We start from the raw sequence: 27,499 nt of genomic DNA on the forward strand, positions 1-27,499 counted from the left end.
TCTACCCCCGACAATGTCGGAGGCGACGATATCGCTAATTTTGAAGCGGGATAAAGATCCGCTGCAGTGCGGGTCCTATAGGCCTATTTCACTACTAAATGTGGACGCCAAATTGCTAGCAAAGGTGCTGGCAACGAGGCTAGAGGACTGTGTCCCGGGGGTGGTGCACGAAGACCAGACAGGATTCGTAAAGGGGAGACAACTAAATGTCAACGTGCGACGGCTATTAGGGGTGATAATAATGCCCCCAGCAGAGGGGGAGGCAGAGATAGTGGCGGCAATGGATGCAGAGAAGGCATTTGATAGGGTGGAGTGGGAGTATCTATGGGAGGTGCTGAGGAGGTTCAGTTCGGGGACGGGTTTGTTAGCTGGGTCAAACTCCTCTATGGGGCCCCAACGGCAAGTGTGGTCACGGGTCGGCAAAGATCGGAGTATTTCCGACTATACAGGGGAACAAGACAAGGATGCCCGCTATCTCCATTACTGTTCGCGTTGGCAATTGAACCACTGGCCATGGCGCTGAGAGACTCCAGAAAATGGAGAGGGGTGATTAGAGGGGGAGAGGAACACCGAGTGTCACTCTACGCGGATGACCTACTGCTGTATGTGACGGACCCAGTGGGGGGGATGACAGAGGTCATGCAGATATTGAGGGAGTTCGGAGATTTCTCGGGATATAGGCTTAACATGGGAAAGAGTGAACTTTTTGTGATACACCCTGGGGACCAGAGTAGAGGGATAGATGGCCTGCCTTTAAGGAGAGTGGAAAGAAACTTTTGATACCTGGGGATTCAGATAGCCAGGAGCTGGGGAACCTTGCACAGACTTAATCTGACACGACTGGTGGAACAAATGGAAGAGGACATCAAGAGGTGGGACATGCAGCCACTGTCACTGGCGGGCAGAGTGCAGGCAATTAAGATGATGGTCCTCCCAAGGTTCCTATTTGTATTCCAATGTCTCCCTATACTGATCACTAAGGCCTTCTTTAAAAAAAATAGACAGGAGCATCACGAGCTTCGTGTGGGCAGGGAATGTTTCGAGGGTAAGGAGGGGGTTCTTACAACGTAGTAGAGATAGAGGGGGACTGGCGCTGCCGAATTTGGGCGATTACTACTGAGCCGCCAATGTGGCGATGATCCGTAAATGGATGATAGAGGGAGAGGGAGCGGTGTGGAAAAGATTAGAGAGGAAGTCCTGTAAAGGGACGAGTCTAGAGGCGCTGGTGACGGCGCCACTACCGTTCTCACCAAAATAATTTACCACGAACCCAGTGGTGGCGGCAACATTAAATATCTGGGGGCAATGGAGGCGACAGAGAGGTGTGCTGGGAGCCTTGGTGGGGTCCCCAATTAGGAACAACCATAGGTTTGCCCCAGGGAGGATGGATGGAGGATTCCAGAGCTGGCACCAGTTGGGAATTAGGAGGGTGGGAGATTTATTTATAGACGGGACGTTTGCGAGCTTGGGAGCGCTGGAGGAAAGGTATAAGCTGCCCCGGGGAAATTTCTTTAGGTATATGCAGGTGAGGGCGTTCACAAGACAACAGATGAGGGAATTTCCATTGCTCCCGACACAGGGGATCCAGGATAGAATGCTTTCGGGGGTGTGGGTCGGGGAGGGCAAGGTGTCAGAGATATACCGAGAGATGAAAGAAGAGGGGGAGGAGCTGGTGGGCGAACTGAAAGGAAAATGGGAAGAAGAGCTCGGGGAGGAGATAGAGGAGGGTTTGTGGGCTGATACCCTAAGCAGGGTAAATTCCTCTTCCTCGTGTGCCAGGCTTAGCCTGATTCAATTTAAGGTGCTGCATAGAGCACACATAACGGGAGCAAGGTTTAGCAGGTTCTTCGGGGTGGAGGACAAGTGTGGGAGGTGCGGCGGAAGCCCGGCAAACCACACGCATATGTTTTGGTTGTGCCCGGCACTGGAGGGGTATTGGAGGGGAGTGACGGGAATGATCTCGAAGGTGGTGAAGGTCCGGGTCAAACCAGGCTGGGGGTTAGCTTTATTTGGAGTTGCGGATGAGCCGGGAGTGCAGGAGGCGAAAGAGGCCGCTGTCGTGGCCTTTGCGTCCCTAGTAGCCCGGCGTAGGATTTTACTCATGTGGAAGGAAGCGAAACCCCCCGGACTGGAGGCCTGGATAAACGATATGGCGGGGTTCATAAAACTGGAGCAGATTAAGTTTGCGCTGAGAGGATCGGCTCAAGGGTTCACCAGACGGTGGCAACCGTTCCTCGACTACCTAGCGGAACGTTAGAGGGAAGATAGATGACCAGCAGCAGCAACCATGGGGGGAGGGGGTGGGGGGGGAGTTTCATTTTATGTTATTTGGTTAGTTTACCATGTTAGTTAGTTACTCATTATTAGATTGTAGTTATCATGTTACTTGTACTGTTAACTTTTCTTTTTGTTTGATGTGTAAGGGGAAAAATTGTGAATGAAAAACTTCAATAAAATATATTTTAAAACTCATGCCCAGTTTTTGCTTTTTAAACAAGCTAACGTGCCGTGCTCACCTATGGCTTGTATAAGGAATCAATGAGGTAATGTTAAATAAAAAGACTACCAACTTTCTTTTAGGCATTGGGAAAGTATAGCACATCTCTCATTTTTCAATAGAGAAAATATGTTTTGGAGAAATAATTTTGTCTTAATATTTCAAAAGTTTAGTTACAGCATATTGTCTCCATTTTGTTTGTAAGCTGCATTGATTATCCTGAAGTTTAGCTTCTGAATTTCGAATCATACTCTCCTTTATTCTGCTTCCATTTAAAATGGATAAACCATAATGATCAGCATGATCATAATGAATGGCGGAGCGGGCTTGAAGGGCCGAATGGCCTCCTCCTCTTTTTTTTTCATTTCATTTTTTCTATGTTTCTATAACATACATTGTGCAATTTATATAAACTAATATTGGTTTTGTTTCTGAAGGAAAATGTTTCAATGTTTGAAAGTAATTTTTTACTTCAGGTAAAATAAAGACAATTTTATTTCATTATATTGAGGTAAGAATGTCTCTAGTTATTGTGCAGCATCACCATAAGTGTATTTATAAAGGTTTCCTATGGCCAGTGTTTCTAGAAAATCATAAATATGTTTGCTTCACTTAAGAATTCATTAAAGGAAATCTTCTTGAATGCATATTGTAACCAAGGAACTCTCTTCCCTGAGAGGGCAGAATATTTTGGACGACAGTGTGCTCCCCCACCCCTGTCACTCTAAACGCAGTGTGGACACGTCCCCCTTGCTCCCAACTACCTCGCAGTCACTTAACGCTCCAGGAAACATTAATTGGCTGGAGATGGGACTTTCGGATGAAGTCCCGCCTCAGTGAACTGCCAGCCAATCAGATTGGTCAGCAGCCCTGTAACCGCAGCAGTGCCAATGGGAGCAGTGAGCAGAACTGGAACAACATGCAGTCCTCAGACAAGTCCTAGAGTAGAATGTTGTGACTAAGTACCGTAGCGGGCAGCTCCAGTGGCACTTGCTGCCGACCAGAATAACGGGATCCCGTGCTAATTCTGTGCTTGGAACCTCATTAATTATGCACAGGTGGAGCACTTAGCGGGCGACAGCTGGCTTGTCCACGTGCCGTCAGCCGATGGGTTTGGAGGTCCTGCCGCCATATTTAAACAGCAATCTAACACACTCATATCAGTCTCTCCAGCCTTCCTGTCTTCAGCAGACCGTGCAGAATGTCAGCAACCCAGGGGGAAAAGGCTAACAGCCTCAAGAGGTTTGTTCCTCGATTCCAGGACCCCCTCCTCCAAGCTCATCATGAAACACCCATGTCCCACTTGGAGATCTACCCTTCACCTTTGGAGTCTTCACCCATCCCCTTCCAGTAAATGATGCGGTATCCCTTTGACCCCCTTACAGTGAGCTTTTCATGCAGGCTTGTCGGGTTCCAGCTTTCCTTCTCTCTGTCTTCACTCCCTTCTGTTGTTTGCCTTCTTCATCCACCTCCTTGTCCCTCTGTCTGCCGCCATGGGTCTCACTATAAAATTGTGGGTAGGTTAGGGGTGGGCTGTGGGCAGTTCATCCAGGGAATTTTAAGGGCTTCTAACTTAATGAACTGCATTTGTTGCTCACAGTATAATAATAATCTTTAATGTCAAAAGTATGCTTTCATTAACACTGCAATGACGTTACTGTGAAAATCCCCTAGTCGCCACATTCCGGCGCCTGTTCGGGTACATTGAGGGAGAATTCAGAATGTCCAAATTACCTAACAGCACGTCTTTAGGGACTTGTGGGAGGAAAGCGGAGCACCCGGAGAAAACCCAAGCAGTCACGGGGGGAACGTGCAGACGCCGCACAGTCAGTGACCCAAGCCGGGAATCGAACCTGGGACCCTGGTGCTGGGAAGCAACAGTGCTAACCAGTGTGCTGCCTGTGGTGATATGCATCACTGTAAATACACAAGGGGTTAATGTAAATACACTACGACTAAGTAAACACTAGAGGGAGCACCAGAGATGCCATGACATGCAGACATACAGCTAATGAACACATAGACTACGACACGACCAATGGGCAGTCAAGACACCCAGAGGTGACACTACCACAAAGGGGCATCACACAACCTATATGTAAGGACAGGGCACACATGCTCTGTCTCTTTCCACAGGCAACACTTAGAGAGTAGGACAGGGGCAGATCAGAAGCATCACACCCACCATGCGGCTTAGAGCAGACTGGTTAGTTAGACTGAGTTACTATAGCAAGATTAGTAGAAGAGTCGAACTCATAGAGAACTGTGCTAATGGTTCAATAAATCACATCAAACTTACTTCAACATATGGAGTATCTTTTAGTCAAAGCTGCATCGAGTTGCAGCCTGTGTTATCCCAGAGTACATAACACAACACTGCCATGCTGCCCAGTATGATCTCGTCTGTACCAGGGAACCCAAAGACAAAGCAGATAATCAATTCAGTTGGCAAGCATGACTCTTGAGCTCACGTTTATTTGCCACTTGAATCCTTCACCCCATTCTGACTTCTTTTTTTTAATTAAATATTTTATTGAAAATTTTTGGTCAACCAACACAGTACATTGTGCATCCTTTACACAATATTATAACAACACAAATAACAATGACCTATTTTATAAACAAAAAATGAATAAATAATAAATAACAAAAATGAAAACTAGCCCTAATTGGCAACTGCCTTGTCACAAGTAACACTCTCCAAAAATATAATTTAACAGTCCAATATATAATTATCTGTAGCAACGACCTATACATACTATACAGTATATATTAACAACCCTGAGAGTCCTTCTGGTTCCTCCTCCCCCCCGCCCCCCCCCCCCCCCCCCCCCCCCCCCCGATCCTGGGCTGCTGCTGCTGCCTTCTTTTTCCCATTCCGTCTATCTTTCTGCGAGGTATTCGACGAACGGTTGCCACCGCCTGGTGAACCCTTGAGCCGACCCCCTTAGGACGAACTTAATCCGCTCTAGCTTTATAAACCCCCCCATGTCATTTTTCCAGGTCTCCACCCCCGGGGGCTTGGCTTCTTTCCACATTAGCAATATCCTGCGCCGGGTTACTAGGGACGCAAAGGCCAAAACATCGGCCTCTCTCGCCTCCTGCACTCCCGGCTCTTGTGCAACCCCAAATATAGCCAACCCCCAGCTTGGTTCGACCCGGACTCCTACTACTTTCGAAAGCACCTTTGTCACCCCCATCCAAAACCCCTGTAGTGCCGGGCATGACCAAAACATATGGGTATGATTCGCTGGGCTTCTCGAGCACCTCGCACACCTATCCTCCACCCCAAAAAATTTACTGAGCCGTGCTCCAGTCATATGTGCCCTGTGTAATACCTTAAACTGAATCAGGCTTAGCCTGGCACACGAGGACGACGAGTTTACCCTGCTTAGGGCATCTGCCCACAGCCCCTCCTCGATCTCCTCCCCCAGCTCTTCTTCCCATTTCCCTTTTAGTTCATCTACCATAGTCTCCCCTTCGTCCCTCATTTCCTTATATATATCTGACACCTTACCATCCCCCACCCATGTCTTTGAGATCACTCTGTCCTGCATCTCTTGTGTCGGGAGCTGCGGGAATTCCCTCACCTGTTGCCTCGCAAAAGCCCTCAGTTGCATATACCTGAATGTATTCCCTTGGGGCAACCCATATTTCTCGGTCAGCACTCCCAGACTCGCGAACTTCCCATCCACAAACAGATCTTTCAGTTGCGTTATTCCTGCTCTTTGCCACATTCCATATCCCCCATCCATTCCCCCCGGGGCAAACCTATGGTTGTTTCTTATCGGGGACCCCCCCAAGGCTCCAGTCTTTCCCCTATGCCGTCTCCACTGTCCCCAAATCTTCAGTGTAGCCACCACCACCGGGCTTGTGGTGTAGTTCCTCGGTGAGAACGGCAATGGGGCTGTCACCATAGCCTGTAGGCTAGTCCCCCTACAGGACGCCCTCTCTAATCTCTTCCACACCGCTCCCTCCTCCTCTCCCATCCACTTACTCACCATTGAAATATTAGCGGCCCAATAATACTCACTTAGGCTCGGTAGTGCCAGCCCCCCCCTATCCCTGCTACGCTGTAAGAATCCCTTCCTCACTCTCGGGGTCTTCCCGGCCCACACAAAACCCATGATGCTCTTTTCAATCCTTTTAAAAAAAGCCTTCGTGATCACCACCGGGAGGCACTGAAACACAAAGAGGAATCTCGGGAGGACCACCATCTTAACCGCCTGCACCCTCCCTGCCATTGACAGGGATACCATATCCCATCTCTTGAAATCCTCCTCCATCTGTTCCACCAACCGCGTTAAATTTAACCTATGCAATGTGCCCCAATTCTTAGCTATCTGGATCCCCAGGTAACGAAAGTCCCTTGTTACCTTCCTCAACGGTAGGTCCTCTATTTCTCTACTCTGCTCCCCTGGATGCACCACAAACAACTCACTTTTCCCCATGTTCAATTTATACCCTGAAAAATCCCCAAACTCCCCAAGTATCCGCATTATTTCTGGCATCCCCTCCGCCAGGTCCGCCACATATAGTAGCAAATCGTCCGCATACAAAGATACCCGGTGCTCTTCTCCTCCCCTAAGTACTCCCCTCCACTTCTTGGAACCCCTCAACGCTATCGCCAGGGGCTCAATCGCCAGTGCAAACAATAATGGGGACAGAGGGCATCCCTGCCTTGTCCCTCTATGGAGCCGAAAATATGCAGATCCCCGTCCATTCGTGACCACGCTCACCACTGGGGCCCTATACAACAGCTGCACCCATCTAACATACCCCTCTCCAAAACCAAATCTCCTCAACACCTCCCACAAATAATCCCACTCCACTCTATCAAATGCTTTCTCGGCATCCATCGCCACTACTATCTCCGTTTCTCCCTCTGGTGGGGCCATCATCATTACCCCTAACAACCTCCGTATATTCGTGTTCAGCTGTCTCCCCTTCACAAACCCAGTTTGGTCCTCGTGGACCACCCCCGGGACACATTCCTCTATTCTCATTGCCATTACCTTGGCCAGGACCTTGGCATCTACATTTAGGAGGGAAATAGGTCTATAGCACCCGCATTGTAGCGGGTCCTTTTCCTTCTTTAAGAGAAGCGATATCGTTGCTTCAGACATAGTCGGGGGCAGTTGTCCCCTTTCCTTTGCCTCATTAAAGGTCCTCGTCAGTACCGGGGCGAGCAAGTCCACATATTTTCTATAGAATTCGACTGGGAATCCATCCGGTCCCGGGGCCTTTCCCGCCTGCATGCTCCTAATTCCTTTCACCACTTCTTCTACCTCGATCTGTGCTCCCAGTCCCACCCTTTCCTGCTCTTCCACCTTGGGAAATTCCAGCCGATCCAAGAAGCCCATCATTCTCTCCCTCCCATCCGGGGGTTGAGCTTCATATAATTTTTTATAAAATGTCTTGAACACTCCATTCACTCTCTCCGCTCCCCGCTCCATCTCTCCTTCCTCATCCCTCACTCCCCCTATTTCCCTCGCTGCTCCCCTTTTCCTCAATTGGTGTGCCAGCAACCTGCTTGCCTTCTCCCCATATTTGTACTGTACACCCTGTGCCTTCCTCCATTGTGCCTCTGCAGTGCCTGTAGTCAGCAAGTCAAATTCTACATGTAGCCTTTGCCTTTCCCTGTACAGTCCCTCCTCCGGTGCTCCCGCATATTGTCTGTCCACCCTCAAAAGTTCTTGCAGCAACCGCTCCCGTTCCTTACTCTCCTGCTTCCCTTTATGTGCCCTTATTGATATCAGCTCCCCTCTAACCACCGCCTTCAATGCCTCCCAGACCACTCCCACCTGGACCTCCCCATTATCATTGAGTTCCAAGTACTTTTCAATGCACCCCCTCACCCTTAGACACACCCCCTCATCTGCCATTAGTCCCATGTCCATTCTCCAGGGTGGGCGCCCTCCTGTTTCCTCCCCTATCTCCAAGTCCACCCAGTGTGGAGCGTGATCCGAAATGGCTATAGCCGTATACTCCGTTCCCCTCACCTTCGGGATCAATGCCCTACCCAGCACAAAAAAGTCTATTCGCGAGTAGACTTTATGGACATAGGAGAAAAACGAGAACTCCTTACTCCTAGGTCTGCTAAATCTCCACGGGTCTACACCTCCCATCTGCTCCATAAAATCTTTAAGTACCTTGGCTGCTGCCGGCCTCCTTCCAGTCCTGGACTTCGACCTATCCAGCCCTGGTTCCAACACCGTATTAAAATCTCCCCCCATTATCAGCTTTCCCATCTCTAGGTCCGGAATGCGTCCTAGCATCCGCCTCATAAAATTGGCATCATCCCAGTTCGGGGCATATACGTTTACCAAAACCACCGTCTCCCCCTGTAGTTTGCCACTCACCATCACGTATCTGCCCCCGTTATCCGCCACTATAGTCTTTGCCTCGAACATTACCCGCTTCCCCACTAATATAGCCACCCCCCTGTTTTTCGCATCTAGCCCCGAATGGAACACCTGCCCCACCCATCCTTTGCGTAGCCTAACCTGGTCTATCAGTTTCAGGTGCGTTTCCTGTAACATAACCACATCTGCCTTAAGTTTCTTAAGGTGTGCGAGTACCCGTGCCCTCTTTATCGGCCCGTTCAGCCCTCTCACGTTCCACGTGATCAGCCAAGTTGGGGGGCTTCCTACCCCCCCTTGTCGATTAGCCATCACCTTTTTCCAGCTCCTCACCCGGTTCCCACGCAGCTGTATCTCCCCCAGGCGGTGCCCCCCTGCCCATCCTCTCCCATACCAGCTCCCCCCTCTCCCCAGCAGCAGCAACCCAGTAATTCCCCCCTCCCACCCCCCCCCCCCCGCTAGATCCCCCGCTAGCGTAATTACTCCCCCCATGTTGCTCCCAGAAGTCAGCAAACTCTGGCTGACCTCGGCTTCCCCCCGTGACCTCGGCTCGCACCGTGCGACGCCCCCTCCTTCCTGCTTCTCTATTCCCGCCATGATTATCATAGCGCGGGAACCAAGCCCGCGCTTCTCCCTTGGCCCCGCCCCCAATGGCCAACGCCCCATCTCCTCCACCTCCCCTCCTCCCCCCATCACCACCTGTGGGAGAGAGAAAAGTTACCACATCGCAGGATTAGTACATAAAACCCCTCTTTGCCCCCCACATTCGCCCCACCACTTGGTTCGAACGTTCTTTTTAATAACCCGCTCATTCCAGTTTTTCTTCCACAATAAAAGTCCACGCTTCATCCGCTGTCTCAAAGTAGTGGTGCCTCCCTCGATATGTGACCCACAGTCTTGCCGGTTGCAGCATTCCAAATTTTATCTTCTTTTTATGAAGCACCGCCTTGGCCCGATTAAAGCTCGCCCCCCTTCTCGCCACCTCCGCACTCCAGTCTTGATAAACGCGGATCACCGCGTTCTCCCATTTACTGCTCCGAGTTTTCTTTGCCCATCTAAGGACCATTTCTCTATCCTTAAAACGGAGGAATCTCACCACTATGGCTCTGGGAATTTCTCCTGCTCTCGGTCCTCGCGCCATCACTCGGTATGCTCCCTCCACCTCCAACGGACCCGCCAGGGCCTCCGCTCCCATTAACGAGTGCAGCATCGTGCTCACATATGCCCCGACGTCCGCTCCCTCCACACCTTCAGGAAGACCAAGAATCCTCAGGTTGTTCCTCCTTGCGTTGTTTTCCAGTGCCTCCAACCTTTCCACACATCGTTTCTGATGTGCCTCCTGCGTCTCCGTCTTCACCACCAGGCCCTGTATATCGTCCTCATTCTCGGCTGCCCTTGCCTTCACGACCCGAAGCTCCCGCTCCTGGGTCTTTTGTTCCTCCTTTAGCCCATCGATTGCCTGTAGTATCGGGGCCAACAGCTCTTTCTTCATTTCCTTTTTGATCTCTTCCACACAGCATTTCAAGAACTCTTGTTGTTCAGGGCCCCATGTTAAACTGCCACCTTCCGACGCCATCTTGGTTTTTGCTTGCCTTCCTTGCCGCTGTTCTAAAGGATCCACTGCAATCTGGCCACCCTCTCCTTTTTTCATCCGTATCCAGGGGGGATTCCCTTCTGGTTTACCGCACAGTGTTTTTAGCCGTCAAAATTGCCGTTGGGGCTCCTATGAAGAGCCCAAAAGTCCGTTTCACAGGGAGCTGCCGAAACGTGCGACTCAGCTGGTCATCGCCGCACCCGGAAGTTCCCCCATTCTGACTTCTATGCTCTTGACCTCCTACACTGTTCCAAAGAAACAAGTTTAAAGAAGAGCAACTCATTTTTCTATTAAGCATTTTATAGTACTCTGGCCTTGACTTTGAATTTAACTACTTACTATCGTAACCATTGCTTCCATTTTCTCTTGGACAGCAAGTGTTGGTAACCAAGGCAAGCTGCCCGAGAGCCATTGGGATTGGAGGTAATATGGGATGATGCTTGGGCTGGGGATCCCAGCTAGTGGGTTGGTCCATATCCAAGGGTCTACCCAGTTTCCTTCCGCCACATTCCTGGGTTACGGAGGCCTTTTCCTTTTTGCTAGATTTTTCATGCTTCCCTCCCTTCTGCTATTTGCATGTACACAATCTGGATTTATCTTTCTTTTATTTCTCTATTTGTCCCATTGCTAGTTACTTTTGCCTTGCACTATCATTCTTTTTGCCATTTAATCGCTCGCCCCCCCCCCCCATGTATTCGTCAAGACGTCCCTTAAATGCCATTATCGTACCTGCTTGCACCACATCCTCCGGCAGCGAGTTCCATAGAACATTACAGCGCAGTACAGGCCCTTCGGCCCTCGATGTTGCGCCGACCTGTGAAACCACTCTAAAGCCCATCTACACTATTCCCTTATCGTCCATATGTCTATCCAATGACCATTTGAATGCCCTTAGCGTTGGCGAGTCCACTACTGTTGCAGGCAGGGCATTCCACACCCTTACTACTCTCTGAGTAAAGAACCTACCTCTGACATCTGTCATATCTATCTCCCCTCAATTTAAAGCTATGTCCCCTCGTGCTAGACATCACCATCGCACATCTCCTCTGAACTTTGCCACCTGCACCTTAAACCTACCTTTTGTAATTGACTCTTCCACCCTGGGAAAAAGCTTCTGACTATCCATTCCATCCATGCCTCTCATCATTTTGTTGACTTCCATCAGGTCGCCCCTCAACTCCGTCGTTCCAGTGAGAACAAACTGAGTTTATCCAAACTCTCCTCATAGCTAATGCCCTTCATACCAGGCAACACCATGGTAAATGTCTTCTGTACCCTCTCCAAAGCCTCCACATCCTTCTGATAGTGTGGCATCCAGAATTGAACACTATATTCCAAGTGCGGCCTAAGATTCTATACAGCTGCAGCATGACTTGCCAATTTTTATACTCATTGCCCCATCCGATGAAGGCAAGCATGCCGTATGACTTCTTGACTACCTTCTCCACCTACTTTGCCACTGTCAGTGACCTATGGACCTGTATGCCCAGATCCCTCTGCCTGTCAACACTCTTAAAGGTTCTGCCATTTACTGTACATTTCCCATCTGTATTCGACATTCCAAAATGCATTACCTCACATTTGTCCGGATTAAATTCCATCTACCATCTCTCCGCTTAAGTCTCTAACCGATCTACATCCTGCTGTATCTTCTGACAGTCCTCATGGCAATCCACAATTCCGGCAACCTTTGTATCATCCGCAGACTTACAAATCAGATCAGTTACATTGTCCTCCAAATCATTTATATACACTACAAACAACAAAGGTCCCAGCACTGATCCCTGTGGAACACCACCAATCGCAGCCCTCCATTCAGAAAAGTACCCTTCCATTGCTCTGTCTTCTATGACAGAGCCAGTTCTGTATCCATCTTGCCAGTTCATCTCTGAACACGTGTGACTTCGCCTTCTGTACCAGCCTGCCATGAGGGACCTTACTGAATGAAGTCCATGTAACAGCATCCACTGCCCTATCTTCATCAATCATCTTCGTCACTTCCTCGAAAAGCTCGATCAAGTTAGTAAGACACAACCTCCCCATCACAAAACCATGCTGCCTCTCACTAATAGGCCTATTTGCTTCCAAATGGGAGTAAATCCTGTCTCGAAGAATCCTCCCCAATAATTTCCCCACTACTGATGTAAGGCTCACTGGCCTGTAATTCCCTCGATTATCCTTGCCACCCTTCTTAAACAAATGAACAACATTAGCTACTCTCCAGTCCTCTGGGACCTCACCTGCAGCCAGTGAGGATACAAAGATTTCTAGAATCCTTGAATCCCCACAGTACAGAAAGAGGCCCTTTGAAAGGCCATCCTATCTAGGCCCAATCCCCCACCTTGTAACCTGTCCCTAAGGGGCAATTTAGCATGTCAAATCCACCTAACTTGCACATCTTTGGACTGTGGGAGGAAACTGGAGCACCCAGAGGAAACTCATGCAGGCATGTGAGAAAGTGAAAACTCCACACTGACATCCGAGGTCGGAATCAAACCTGGATCCCTGGCGCTGTGAGGCAGCGTCATAACCACTGTGCCACTGTGCTGCCTGGCAAAGCCCCAGCAATTTCCTCCCTTGCCTTCCTCTGTATTCTGGAGTGGATCAAATCAGGCCCTGGGGACTTATCTATCTAAATGTTTTTCAAGATGCCCAACACCGCCTCCTTTTTGATTTCAATGTGAATCATAGAATTTACTGTGCAGAAGGAGGCCATTCAGCCATTCGTGCCTGCACCGGTTCTTGGAAAGAGCACCCTACTTAAGCCCACACCTCCCTGCAACCCCATCTAACCTAAGGGCAATTTAGCATGACCAATCCACCTAACCTGCACATCTTTGGACTGTGGGAGGAAACCAGAGTACCCGGAGGAAACCCATGCAGACGGGGAGAACGTGCAGACTCCGCACAGACAGTGACCCAAGCGGGAATCAAACCTGGTTCCCTGGTTCTGTGAAGCCATAGTGCTAACCACTGAAGCAGACTATCTACACCCTTCCCCAGACTCGTCATCCACCAAGTCCTTCTCTTTGGTGCATACTGATGCAAAGCACTCATTTAGAACTTTGCACATTTCTTCTGGCTCCATGCTTGGAATCCCTCTCCTGTCCTTGAGAGGGCCAACCCTTTCCCTGACTACCCTCTTCATAGTATCATAGAATTTACAGTGTAGAAGGAGGCCATTCGGCCCATCGAATCTGCACCGGCCCTTTGAAAGAGCACCCTATATAAGCCCACACTTCCACCCTATTTCTGTAACCCAGTAACCCCTCCCAACCTTTTTGGACGCGAAGGGCAATTTAGCGTGGCCAATCTACCTAACCTGCACATCTTTGAACTGTGGGGGGAAACCGGAGCACCCGGAGGAAACCCACGCAGACACGAGGAGAACATGCAGACTCCGCACAGACAGTGACCCAAGCTGGGAATCGAACCTGGGACCCTGGAGTTGTGAAACAACTGTGCTAACCACTGTGCTACAGTATTATGTCCCCCTCTTTCCCTTTATATACGTATATGTTTATTATAATATACTACACAGTGAAATTGCTCCAACTCTTAACTCCATGACATCCAGATAAGATGTTGATGCACCTCAGCCATCCAATACTTCAGTTGAAAATCATGGGCGGGATTCTCCGACCCCCCGCCGGGCCGGAGAATTGCTGGGGGGCAGTGTGAATCCCTCTCCGACGCCGGCTGCCGGATTCTCCGGCGACGGTTTTTCAGCGGGAGCGGGAATCACGTTGCGCCGGTCGGGGGCTGTTGGCAGTGCCAGCCCCCCCCCCCGGCAATCCTCCGCCCCGTGATGGGCCGAGTGGCCGCCCGTTTTCGGCCAGTCCCGCCGGCGTAAATCAAACAAGGTCCTTACCTGCGGGACCTGGCTCTGTGGGCGGCCCGCGGGGTCCTTTGGGGGGGCGGGGGGGATCTGGCCCGGCGGGGGGGGGGGGGGGGGCGGGGGGGATCTGGCCCGGGGGGTGCCCCCATGGTGGCCTGGCCCGCGATCGGGACCCATCGATCCACGGACGGGCCTGTGCCGTGGGGGCACTATTTCCCTCCGCACTGGCCGCTGTAAACATCCACCATGGCCGGCGTGGAGAAGAACCCCCCTGCGCATGCGCTGGGATCACGGCAGCATACACTGGCACTCCCGCACATGCGCCAACTCGCGCCGGCCGACGGAGGCCCTTCGCCGCCGATTGGCGCGCGCCAACCCTGCCAGCACCGGCCTAGCCCCTGAAGGTGCAGAGGATTCCGCACCTTTCGGGTGGCCTGACGCCAGAGTGGTTCACGCCATTCCTCGGCACCGGTACGCCCCACCCCGCCAGTTAGGGGAGAATCCCGGCCCATTTGAACAAGCTTGGCAGTTGGTTTCAATGGGGAAACAATTTGTATTGCACCAGTCCTGTCAGAGAAAAAAAGCCTTGAAAGATGTTACTGTTGTGCCAGACTTCAGTTTGTTTGTGTTTTTGCTTTCTGCGCAGCCTGAGAATGAGGAGGCAGTGGGTACAGATAACCTTTCCATGGACCCTCAACTGGAGAGACAGGTGGAGACCATTCGCAACTTAGTGGAGTCATACATGTGTATCATTAACAAGACTATCCGAGACCTGTTGCCGAAGATAATTATGCACCTTATGATAAATAATGTGAGTTTTGCTATTCTTATACAATTCAAGCCAAGTAAGGTGGCTATATTAACCACTTTATACTACTTTTAGTTAACCTATTTTTAAAGCTTATATATAGTAACTGGTACCTTTGCCATGGAAGCAAGAAAAAAAGCTTTCCTTCCAAATTGCGACAAAAATGGCTGACACATGTTGTATAAATTACTGAGTTATTTAGCTTGGGAGAAAGCCAGATCATTAACAATACCTAAAACATGCTTCTTGTCCGGTTTCTATGACCTCTGATGTTTTTATTAGCCCAGTAAATGAACAGAGTTGTCTCCCAATCATTGAGGATAAAGATAGATGGCCTGTGGCATGTGTCAGCCAATCATAGATCAGGGTAAGCATTTAATTATCTGATAGCTTGTGTCAAATTGATGCATAGAAACAGGAAAGTTCAGGATCAGAATGTACTCTGCAGTCCGTCTGGTTGATCCAAAATCGTTCATAGATTGTATATTGAAATATCATCTCAATGCATTTCCAGTTTTAAAAATGTGTACTTGTTCCAATTTAATCTTCTCTGAAATCTTTTTATGCGGTGAGTTGTTTTGCTGTGAAACGTACTCCCAAGAGTACGAGAAGCAGATTCAATAGCAACTTTTGAGCAGGGAACTGGAGTGTCAGCTGTGGTTCATGACTGATCTGCTGATCCGCATAACTCAAAATTTTAGGCTGGGCATCTTCCTCTGCACCTTCTCGAAAACTTTGAAATCTTTGCCATCTATATCATGATATGCAGACACACACATAATGATATACGGACAAGCAGCTAATGGACACAGAGAACAGGACATGACCAATAAGCAGGCAAGACACTCCGGTGGGATCTGACAATAAAAGACACGAGGCACTCACACTCCGCCTCTTTCCACTGATGAACATCTAGAGAGTCAGTCAAGGGTGTTGTTACAATCTCACACCTCCACCACGTGACTAAGAGATAGTCTGGTTCAGTCAGACAGAGTAACCACACTTGAGTAAGCAGAGAGTCGAACTCACAGAGAACTGTGCGAACTGCTATTTGTTCAATAAACCTGATTGATCTAACTTCAAGGTCTGGAGTATCTTTTTGATCTATGCTGCATCCAGTTGCAGCCAGTGTTATACCAGTGTACCTAACACGACATGATACCAGGAGACTACTAATTTAAGGTGGCTTACCGCAGTACGTTCCGTGACGACCAGCAAATGTATCCCGGCACCATGGAGAAGATTCAGGCTCCTCACCAGCTCAGGACCTCCGGCAATCACAGTGGCAACAGGCGGATATTCTGCTGTACACCGAAGCCTCAGACTTCGAGGGTGCGTCTGATGCAAGAAAGATCGCGCTTCTCCTCTCAACAGCGGGTGATCAAGCCATCCAACTCTTCATCTCGTTTAACTTCACCGAAGGCCAGGACAAGACAATGTTTCAGACCACCCTGGACAAGTTCGATAGTCATGTGAAGTGGACACCAATGAATTCTTCGAGCGCTACATATTCAAATAACGTCTTCAAGGTAAAGATTAATCTTTCAATGCCTTCTTAACGAGCCTCCGCCTGCTAGCGCTGTGCTGCAACTTTGGTCATATTGCTGGCTCCATGATCAGAGACCAAATCGTGTTTGGAGTTCACTCTGATGCTCTGAGAGAGCAACTCTTAAAAATCAAGCACATGACCCCGCCAGTCACGATTGAAACATGTACAGTGCATGAGCACGCAAAAAATCGGTATTCCCAATACAAATCGGCTGAAAATGAGAAACTTGCCTCCCACGAGGCAGTGAGTGTCCAGGCCATCTCCTGGATGCAACGTCTCAGCATTGAAGACAGCGGCCATCTCGCACGCTCTTCCCGGAGCCCCACGCATGCACAATGCGAACGGGATAACGAAGCGGCCGACACCCACACTGCGCAGGTACAGACATCCGCGGACCACACTGCGCATGTGCGACGACGTACACCGCGTCACGATGCCAATGACATGACGTGCCCAAACTGTGGCAACACCCACTTAAAGGAACACTGCCCTGCAAGAGGCAGGCGATGTTTAACCTGCGGGAAGCCTGGACACTATGCAGCCTTGTGCAGGTCTGCACCACCAGTCAGAGGCCAGCGCTCCCAATTCCAACGACTGCGAGTCCAGAATGTGCAACGACAATTACAGGATTCTGGTCCTGGCAGTACAACGGATCCAAGGACGAGTGCCTGGAGTCCGCCTACCGAGTGGACATCATTACCACACGTGAAAATGCCACAACTAACTCATCTCGCATTCAGTCCATCCTCGCTGTGGATTCGGTGGACGAATGGCGTGTGGTGATGCAGGTCAACCGCTGCTCCATCCAGTTCAAGCTGGACACACGTGCTTCTGCCAACTTCCTCTCACAGGCAGACTTCAAACGCATCAAGAAGCCTCCCAAGGTCCTTCCAGCAGCCTGCCAGCTCCTGGACTATAATGGTAATGCCATCACGGCACTGGGGCCCTGCCATCTACTCGTCTCCAACCGGAGTACCCATGCACGGCTTAGGTTTGAAATTGTCAAGCCGGACAGGGCATCACTACTGGGCGCGCATGTCTGCAAAAAGCGAAACCTGGTGCAGTGGATTTATTCAACGACATCCTCCAACGTGGATCTTCAAGTTGGCATTGACGACATCCTCGCTCAGTATCCAGATGTGTATGACGGGATGGGCACTTTGCCATATCGGTACAAGATCCTACTGCGACCTGATGCCAAGTCAGTTGTCCATGCACCACGCCGGGTCCTTGCTCCGCTGAAGGAGCGCCTGAAGGAACAGCTCAAGGAGCTGCAGCAGAAGGGGATCATTTCCAGGGTAACCGAACTGACTGACTGGGTCAGCTCGATGGTGGTGGTTAAAAAACCCCTCTGGAGACCTGCGCATCTGCATTGATCCCAAGGATCTCAACCAGAATAAAATGCATTAACACTACCCTATCCCGAAGCGGGAGGAACTCACCAGTGAGATGGCACATGCATGGTTTTTCACGAAGTTAGATGCGTCACATTGATTCTGGCAAATCCAGCTGGATGAGTCCAGCAGAAGGCTCTGCACCTTCAACACACCGTTTGGCAGGTACTGCTATAACCGTATGCCATTCGGCATCGTCTCGGCATCGGAGATATTTCATCGCATTATGGAGCAGATGATGGAGGGCATCGAAGGGGTTTGTGTGTACATGGACTACGTCATCATATGGTCCACGACCCCTGAGGAGCATGTTTCCCGTCTCCAGCAGGTATTCCGCCGTGTCCACGCCAATAGCCTGAAGCTGAACAGGGCCAAATGTTGCTTTGGCCTGTCGACACTCAAGTTCCGAGGAGACCAGATCTTTCAGCAGGGCGTGTGCCCCGACACAGACAAGGTCAAGGCCATCGCAGCCATGAATGTCCCGGAAGACAAGAAGGTGGTATTGCGCTTCCTGGGCATGGTCAATTTTCTGGGCAAGTTCATCCCAAACATGGCCTCACACACCACGGCCCCAAACATGGCCTCACATACCACGGCCCTACGAAACCTAGTGAAGAAGTCCACTGCCTTCGAGTGGAAGGCGGCCCATCAGGCTGAGTGGTTGGAGCTGAAAGCCAAGTTCACCACTGCACCCGCATTAGCATTTTTCGACCCAGACAGGGAAACAAAAATCTCGACAGATGCGAGCCAGGATGGCATCAGTGCGGTCCCGCTGCAACGCGATGATACCTTATCCTGGGCGCCGGTTGCCTACGCATCAAGGGCAGTGGCGCCCACCGAACAAAGTTATGCACAAATCGAGAAGGAATGCCTGGGCCTTCTCACTGGCATTCTCAAATTTCACGACTATGTCTACGGCCTGCCGACATTCACAGTCGAGACGGATCACAGGCCCCTGGTCCACATTATCCACAAGGACCTTAATGACTTGACGCCTCGGTTGCAGCGCATCCTCCTCAAACTCAGAAGGTACAACTTTGACCTGGTCTACACGCCTGGCAAGGAGTGATTCGTATCCGTGAGGAGACAGCCAAAGACCCCCTCTTGCAGCGTGTTATGCAACACCTAGCCAATAGCTGGCAAAAAGGGCAGTGCCCTCAATTTTTCAATGTAAAGGACGACCTGACGGTGGTTGATGGTATCTTCCTCAAACTGGACCGGATTGTAATTCCACACAGTCTCCAGAGCTTGGTGCTCCGTCAAATCCATGAGGGCCACCTGGGTGTGGAAAAGTGCAGACGCAGAGCCAGGCAGGCTGTCTACTGGCCCGGGATCAGCCAGGACATCGCGAACATTGTCCTTAACTGTGCAACCTGTCAACGCTTCCAGCCAGCGCAGAGTAAGGAGACACTTCAGCAGCATGAAATCAAAACCTCTCCGTGGTCCAAGGTTGGCATCGACCTCTTTCATACAAATGGCCGTGATTACGTGTTAATCATTGATTACTTTTCCAATTACCCTGAAGTTGTGAAGCTCTCAGACCTCACATGGTATGGTATCCCATTCACTGTCATGAGTGACAATGGCCCGTGCTTCAGCAGCCATCAAACACGTCACTTCCAGCCCACACTATCCGCAGTCAAACGGAAAAGTTGAGAAAGGGGTGCACATAGTGAAGCAGCTCATCTGCAAGGCCGCGGATTCTGAGTCTGACATTCACCTTGCGTTGCTTGCGTACAGGCCACTGTCCACCGGCATGTCGCCGGCTCAACTCCTGATGAACAGAGACCTGCGAACGACACTTCCAGCCATACACGTGCCCAACCTGGATCACCTCCCGGTGCTGCAGAAGGTGCAGCAACTCCGAGACTGACAAAAACAGGGCTATGACGCTCATGCCGCCGATTTAGAACATAGAACATAGAACAATACAGCGCAGTACAGGCCCTTCGGCCCACGATGTTGCACCGAAACAAAAGCCATCTAACCTACACTATGCCGTGTTATCCCGGTCAGACACTGTTCGGGTCAAGATACCTGATGGAGGCTGGTCAGCTCCAGCTGTCGTTGTTCGACAGGCTCCTCCCGCTCGGATGTTGTGCATCTGGCTGATGGTTCTGTTGTGCGACGAAACAGACGGGCACTGCGCAAAGTTGCCTGCCCACAACCACATTCTTCTCCTTTTCCTTCTGTTGTTTTGCCACCTTCTGTTGTTTTGCCACCTCCTGATACCTCGACTCACGAGGCCACCAGTCAGGCTTCAATCCCGCCCATCAAGGCGCTGTTGTCCCCACCACCACCTCTCCGGCGGTCGACCAGGATCAGACACAAGCCACAGAGACTGGACTTATGAACATTTGTTCTGTTTGCTATGTTCTGTGTTCTCGCATTAGACAGCTGTTTTCACATGTACATATGTTCACATCCACTGCATGTATATATGTTAATATTGGCCTATTCTTGTAAATACAATCACATATGTCATCCTACATTAAAAAAAAAGGGGAGATGTCATGATATGCAGCCACACACACATAATATACAGACAAGCAGCTAATGGACACAGAGAACAGGACATGACCAATAAGCAGGCAGGCCACTCCGGGGTGGGATCTGACGGTAAAAGACACGAGGCACTCACACTCCGCCTCTTTCCACTGATGAACATCTCGAGAGTCAGTCAAGGGTGTTGTTACAATCTCACACCTCCACCACGTGACTAAGAGATAGTCTGGTTCAGTCAGAGTAACCACACTTAAGTTAGCAGAGAGTCAAACTCACAGAGAACTGTGCTAACTGTGCTATTAGTTCAATAAATCTGATTGAACTATACTTCAAGGTCTGGAGTATCTTTCTGATCTAAGCTGCATCCAGTTGCAGCCAGTGTTAGACCAGTGTACCTAACACGACAATCTGCAGGGATCACATTCCAAGTGTAGATGGAGCAAAGCTTTATAGAAGCTGAGTATAACTTTGTTTTCCAAGAGGAAAAAGACTTGCATTTATATGGCATTTTTCTGAAATTCAATTATACTTTGTGCATTTAAAAAAAATGTATGATACAACTCATTGATTCAGCTTGATCTTCCGTGCAGTTCAAGAATATTATCCGCTCCAATGACATATGAAAATAGTGAATAACGTGGAGTGAATTTTCAAATAAACCTGAACACAAAATCATTGAATAATTTTGTACGCTGGATGACTATTGTTGAAATTGAGAATGCACCTTCAACGTTCACTCCCTCAACCACGGGAGAGACCGCTGCTGGGGTGGTGTGGGAGGCATTGAAAGCGGTCATCAAAGGGGAATGTATTTCGTTTCGGGCCCATAGGGAGAGGGCTGAACGGGCGGAGCTGGACAGGCTAGTAGGAGAAATCTTACATGTGGATTGGAGATATGCGGAGTCTCCGAATGAGGAGCTCCTGAAGGAGCGTCAGAGACTTCAAATAGATTTGGGGCTCCTTTCCACAGGCAAGGCAGAGGGGCAGCTGAGGAGGGTAAAATGGACACTGTACGAATATGGGGAGAAAGCTAGCAGGATGTTGGCACATCAGCTGAGGAAGCAGGAGGCGGCGAGGGAAATAGGGAAAATTAAGGATGTAAGGGGGTAAGTAGTGAGGGATGTGGGGGCGCTTAATGATGTGTTTCGTGAATTCTATAGTCGTTTTTTTAAGTCGGAACCCCCTGCGGGGGAGGAGGGAATGAACCAATTCCTGGAGAGGCTAGAGTTCCCGAAGGTAGATGAGGAGCTGGTGGAAGTCTAGGGGGGCCCAATTGGGTTGGTGAAGTGATAGATGGATTGGGGGCAATGCAATCAGGTAAAGTCCTGGGACCTGACGGATTCCCAGTGGAATTTTATAAAACGTTTTCGGGGCTAGTGGCACCGCTGTTAGTTAAGGCTTTCAATGAATCCAAGGAATTTCGAGTGCTTCCCCCAACGCTATCACAGGCATGAATCTCTCTCATCCTGAAGCGATTCAAGGACCCGGAGATCTGTGGATCATACAGACCAATTTCCCTTTTAAATGTAGATGCTAAATTACTGGCAAAGATCTTGGCCACCAGAATAGAGGACTGTGTCCCGGAGGTAATAGGGGAGGATCAGACGAGATTTGTGAAGGGCAGGAACTTGATGTCCAATATTAGACGGCTTCTTAATGTTATAATGATGCCAGCTGAGGGGCGTGAGGCTGAGGTGGTAGTAGCCATGGACGTGGAGAAGACATTCAGCCAGGTGGAGTGGACATACTTATGGGATATTTTAGCCAGGTTTTGGTGCGGGCAGGGATTTGTGGGCTATTATATCAGGCCCCGGTGGCAAATGTACGAACCAACCAAACCCGGTCGGAATATTTTAATCTCGGGAGAGGGACAAGGCAGGGATGCCCGCTCTCCCCATTACTGTTTGCCCTGGCGATAGAGCCTTTAGCTTGGAGCATCGTGTGCGGATGACTTGCTGCTTTATGTTACAGACACAGTGGATGACCAAAATCATGTCGGTACTAGGAGAATTTGGGCAATTTTCAGGCTACAAGTTTAATATGAGAAAGAGAGAGATGTTTGTGATCCAGGCACGGGGGCAGGAAATGAGACTGAGGGAGTTACCTTTTAAAGTGGTGGCGGGGAGTTTTAGATATTTAGGGATTCAAGTGGCTAAAGAGTAGGGGCAGCTTCACAAGTTAAATCTGGGCAAAGCGGTCGACCAAATGAAAAGGCGGTTTCCACAGATGGGACATGCTCCCGCTGATGCGAGGGGGAAGGGTCCAGACGGTGAAGATGACAGTCCTCCCATGACTGCTTTTCTTTTTTCAATGCCTTCTGATTTTTGTCCCAAAGGCTTTTTTTTTAAATAAACGTGCCGATTACAGGTTTTGTGTTGGCGGGGGAAACAATGAGAGTAAAAGAGGGCACTCCTGGAGCGGAGAGGGGTCCTGGCCCTCTGTGGTAAACCACTGTTGTACCTATATTAGAGGATGTACGGTAGAACCTGCACTACAGGTTCGCCTGGGCCCCTGCCTGCTGGCTCCGCCCAGGAGGCAGGATATAAATATGCGTGTCCTCCTGCTCGCAGCCATTTCGCCAGATGCTGTGGAAGGCCACACATCTGATAGCAATAAAGTCTCAGTTTGGATTCAACTTTCGTCTGTAGTCAAATTGATCGTGCCTCAATTTATTGCTATCAGTTTCGAAGGATGGACCTCCGCATTAAACCAGATCGCCTGCAGCTGGATCCGCACTCAAGCGACGCCAGAAAGGACTTCCAGCACCGGCTAGCTTGCTTCGAAGCATATATCAACGTGGCGCCAACCCCTCTTCCGGAGGCTCAGAAGATTCAGATCTTACATTCCAGTCTTCCCACTAATTCAGCATGTGCCGAACTACGACTAAGCCATAACTCGACTCAAGGACAACTACGAGCAGAAGACAAACACGCTCTTCGCCAGACATGCGCTCGCCACTCGCTCTCAACTACCTGGTGAGTTAATTGAAGACTTCTGGAGGGCCCTAATCCCACTAGTCTGGGACTGTGACTGCCAGGACGTTACAGCCAAGGAACACTCAGACCTCCTTATGCGGGACGCCTTTGTGACTGGAATTGGGTCAGATATAAGCCAGCGGCTCCTAGAAGGGGCCACATGCGACCTCGCAGAGACTAAAACGCTAGCGCTCTCCATGACAGTCGCCCTGCGCAATGTCCAATCCTACGCCACCAATTGTGCAGCCCACCCCTCCTACGCTTCGTGGACCCCACAGCTGCCCCAGCGGGGGTACTGCCCACCCAATACACCTGCGCTACACGCCAGCCAGCAAACCCTGGGGGGCCCCGATGCTCTTTTTGCGGCCAGCAAAAGCACCCCCGCCAACGCTGCCTGGCCCGCGCTGCCCTTTGTAAAGCCTGCGGGAAGAAGGGCCACTTCGCTGCGGTGTGCCAGGCCCGCTCAGTAGCCGCGATCGCCCCCAACCCCCCCCAGTCACGGACAATGGGCGGCGCCATCTTCCCCTCCGCGCAACACGTGCGTTTCATGGGTGCCGCCATCTTGTCCTACCCCCGCAACGTGCGTTCCATGGGCGCCGCCATTTTGTAACCCGCAAGATCTTCGGGCGCTGCCATCTTGTCTACCTCTCAGCACATGGGCACCACCAGCGTTCCAGGACCTGAACTCAACCGTTGCCCCATTACCCGACGACCAACCAAGGCTCGCCTCCATGTCACTCGACCAGACTCGCCCGCATAACATGACCAACGCATCCACCAGCGTGAAAGTCAACGGCCATGTAACCTCTTGGCTGCTGGACTCCGGGAGCATCGAAAGCTTCATACACCTGGATACGGTAAAGCACTGCTCCCACACGATGCACCCCGCCAATCAGAAAATCTCCCTGGCCTCCGGATCCCATTGCGTAGCGATCCGGGGGTGCTGTAAGGTCACGGTCCATGGCGTAGAATTCCACGGCTTCCGCCTCTAAGTTCTCCCTAACCTCTGCGCTGCACTAATTCTCGGCCTGGATTTCCAGTGTAACCTCCAGAGCCTAACCCTGAAATTCGGTGGACCCTTACCACCCCTTACTGTGTGCAGCCTCGCGACCCTAAAGGTCGACCCACCTTCCCTCTTTGCCAATCTAACTCCAGATTGCAAACCCGTCGCCCTGGAGAGCTCAAGTGGTAGTAGTTAAAACTGGGGAGAAACACCGAATGGTCGTGGACTACAACCAGAACATCATCCGGTACACGCAGCTCGACGCATACCCTCTCCCACGCATATCTGACATGGTTAACCAGATTGCACAGTACCGGGTCTTCTCAACGGTAGACCTGAAATCCGCCTACCCATCCGTAAATCGGACCGTCCATACACTGCCTTCGAGTCAGACGGCCGCCGATACCACTTCCTCAGGGTCCCCTTTGGCGTCACTAACGGGGTCTCGGTCTTCCAAAGGGAGATGGACTGAATGTCGACCAGTACGGTTTGCGGACCGTGTTTCCGTACCTAGACAATGTCACCATCTGCGGCCATGATCAGCAGGACCACGACGCCAACCTCGCTAAATTTCTCCACACCGCTAATCTCCTAAACCTCACTTACAACAAGGAGAAGTGCGTGTTCAGCACGAACCGCTTAGCCATCCTCGGCTATGTGGTCCAGAACGGAGTTCTGGGGCCCGATCCCGACCGCATGCGCCCCTCATGGAGCTCCCCCTCCCCCACGGGCCCTCAAACGCTGCCTGGAGTTCTTTTCATATTACGCTCAGTGGGTCCAAACTATGCGGACAAGGCCCGCCCACTCATACAGTCCACCCACTTTCCCCTGACGGCCGAGGCCCAACAGGCCTCCACCCGGATCAGAGCTGATATTGCCAAGGCCACAATGCACGCTGTAGATGAAACACTGCCCTTCCAAGTAGAAAGCGACGCACCAGAAGTCGCCCTTGCCGCCACCCTCAATCAGGCAGGCAGGCCCTTGGCATTCTTTTCCCGGACCCTTCATGCCTCTGAAATTCGGCACTCATCTGTCGAAAAAGAGGCCCAAGCTATCGTTGAAGCTGTGCGACATTGGAAGCATTACCTGGCCGGCAGGAGATTCACTCGCCTCACCGACCAACGGTCGGTAGCCATTATGTTCAACAACTCACAGCGGGGCAAGATCAAAAATTATACAAACCTGCGGTGGAGAATCGAGCTCTCCACCTATAATTACGAGATTATTTTTCGCCCTGGCAAACTCAACGAGCCCCCAGACGCCCTATCCCGAGGTACATGTGCCAGCGCACAGGTAGACTGACCGGACCCTGCACGACAGCCTTTGTCACCCAGGAGTCACACGGTTGTACCACTTCATCAAGGCACAAAATTTGCCCTACTCCGTCGAGGAAGTAAGGACAATCACCAGGGACTGCCAAGTCTGAGCGGAGTGCAAGCCGCACTTCTACCGGCCGGATCGCGCATGCCTGGTGAAGGCCTCCCGCCCCTTTGAACGCCGCAGCGTGGACTTCAAAGGTCCCCTCCCCTCCACCGATCGTCACACATATTTCCTCAGTGTGATTGACGAATACTACCGGTTCCCCTTCGCCATCCCATGCCCCGACATGACGTCTGCCACTGGCATTAAAGCCCTAAATTCGATCTTCACTCTGTTCGGTTTCCCCACCTACATCCACAGTGACAGGGGATCTTCATTCATGAGTGATAAGCTGTGTTAGTTCCTGCTCAGCAGGGGTATCGCCTCCAGCAGAACGACAAGCTACAACCCTCGGGGAAACGGACAGGTAGAAAGGGAGAATGGGACGGTATGGAGGGCAGTCCAGCTGGCCCTACGGTCCAGAAACCTCCCGGCCTCCCACTGGCAAGAGGTCCTCCCTGATGCACTACATTCCATTCGCTCATTACTCTGCACTGCCACGAACAATACACCGCATGAACATCTTTTTGCCTTCCCCTGGAAGTCCACATCCGGGGTGTCGCTCTCGACTTGGCTCACAGCTCCAGGAACCGTGCTTCTCCGTAAACAACTCCACAAGGCGGACCCGTTAGTGGAGAGGGTACACTTGCTCCACGCAAACCCCAGTACGTCTACGTGGCATTCCCCGACGACCGCCAGGATACTGTCTCCCTCAGGGACCTGGCAGCAGCAGGTTCCATCCCCACACCACCCCCGGCGCCACCATCCCCTCTCCCGTCGCTCCCAACACCACCACCCCAGGACCGTCCGTTCCCCCCCTGCCCACGCCCGGCGATGAAGAGGATTTCGGCACGCTCCCGGAGTCACCTTCGACCAGGTCAGCACCAACATCGCCGTCACCACTTCGTCGCTTCCAAAGGACCATCAAGGCCCCGGGTCGGCTGAACCTCTGACTGGTCCACCGGACGTCAATGGACATTTGTTTTGCTTTGTAAATATTAAAATCATTCTTGTATATAGTTATCCACTACCCCGCCAGGCTCAATTTTAACAGGGGGTGAATGTGGTAAACCACTGTTGAACCTATATTCGAGGTTGTACGGTAGAACCTGCACTACAGGTTCACCTGGGCCCCTGCCTGCCGGCTCCGCCCAGGAGGCGGGGTATAATTATGCCTGTCCTCCTGCTCGCAGCCATTTCGCCAGCTGCTGTGGGAGGCCACACATCTGATAGCAATAAAGCCTCAGTTTGGATTCAACTTTCGTCTTTAGTCAAATTGATCGTGCCTCACCCTCCCAAGCTTTATTAATTATTACTGGATGGCCAACATATCGATGGTCAGGAAGTGCGTAGTAGGGGAGGGGTCAGCCTGGGAGCGAGTGGAAGCGGCATCCTGCATGGGTACAAGTTTACTAACGGTGCCCTTGCCGTTTTAGCTGGCTCGGTACTCTACAAGCCCTGTGGTGGTGGCAGCCCTAAGGGTGTGGGGCAATGGAGGCAGCACATGGGATTGGAGGGGGCGTCAGTAAGGTCTCTGATTTGTAACAATCACCAG

General features: G+C 50.9%; 1 protein-coding gene across 2 annotated transcripts in view; it reads left to right on the top strand.

Moving 5' to 3' along the window:
• dnm3a (dynamin 3a) overlaps window positions 1–27,499 on the top strand; it is a 445,953-nt gene that overhangs the window by 336,927 nt on the left and 81,527 nt on the right. For both annotated transcript variants that reach the window (XM_072511556.1, XM_072511557.1), the window contains one exon: window positions 14,938–15,102. In XM_072511556.1, coding sequence (XP_072367657.1) covers window positions 14,938–15,102 — 165 coding nt within the window. The remainder of the gene's footprint in view (window positions 1–14,937; window positions 15,103–27,499) is intronic.

This window comes from Scyliorhinus torazame, chromosome 7 (assembly GCF_047496885.1).
Source record: "Scyliorhinus torazame isolate Kashiwa2021f chromosome 7, sScyTor2.1, whole genome shotgun sequence".
Lineage (NCBI taxonomy): Eukaryota > Metazoa > Chordata > Chondrichthyes > Carcharhiniformes > Scyliorhinidae > Scyliorhinus > Scyliorhinus torazame.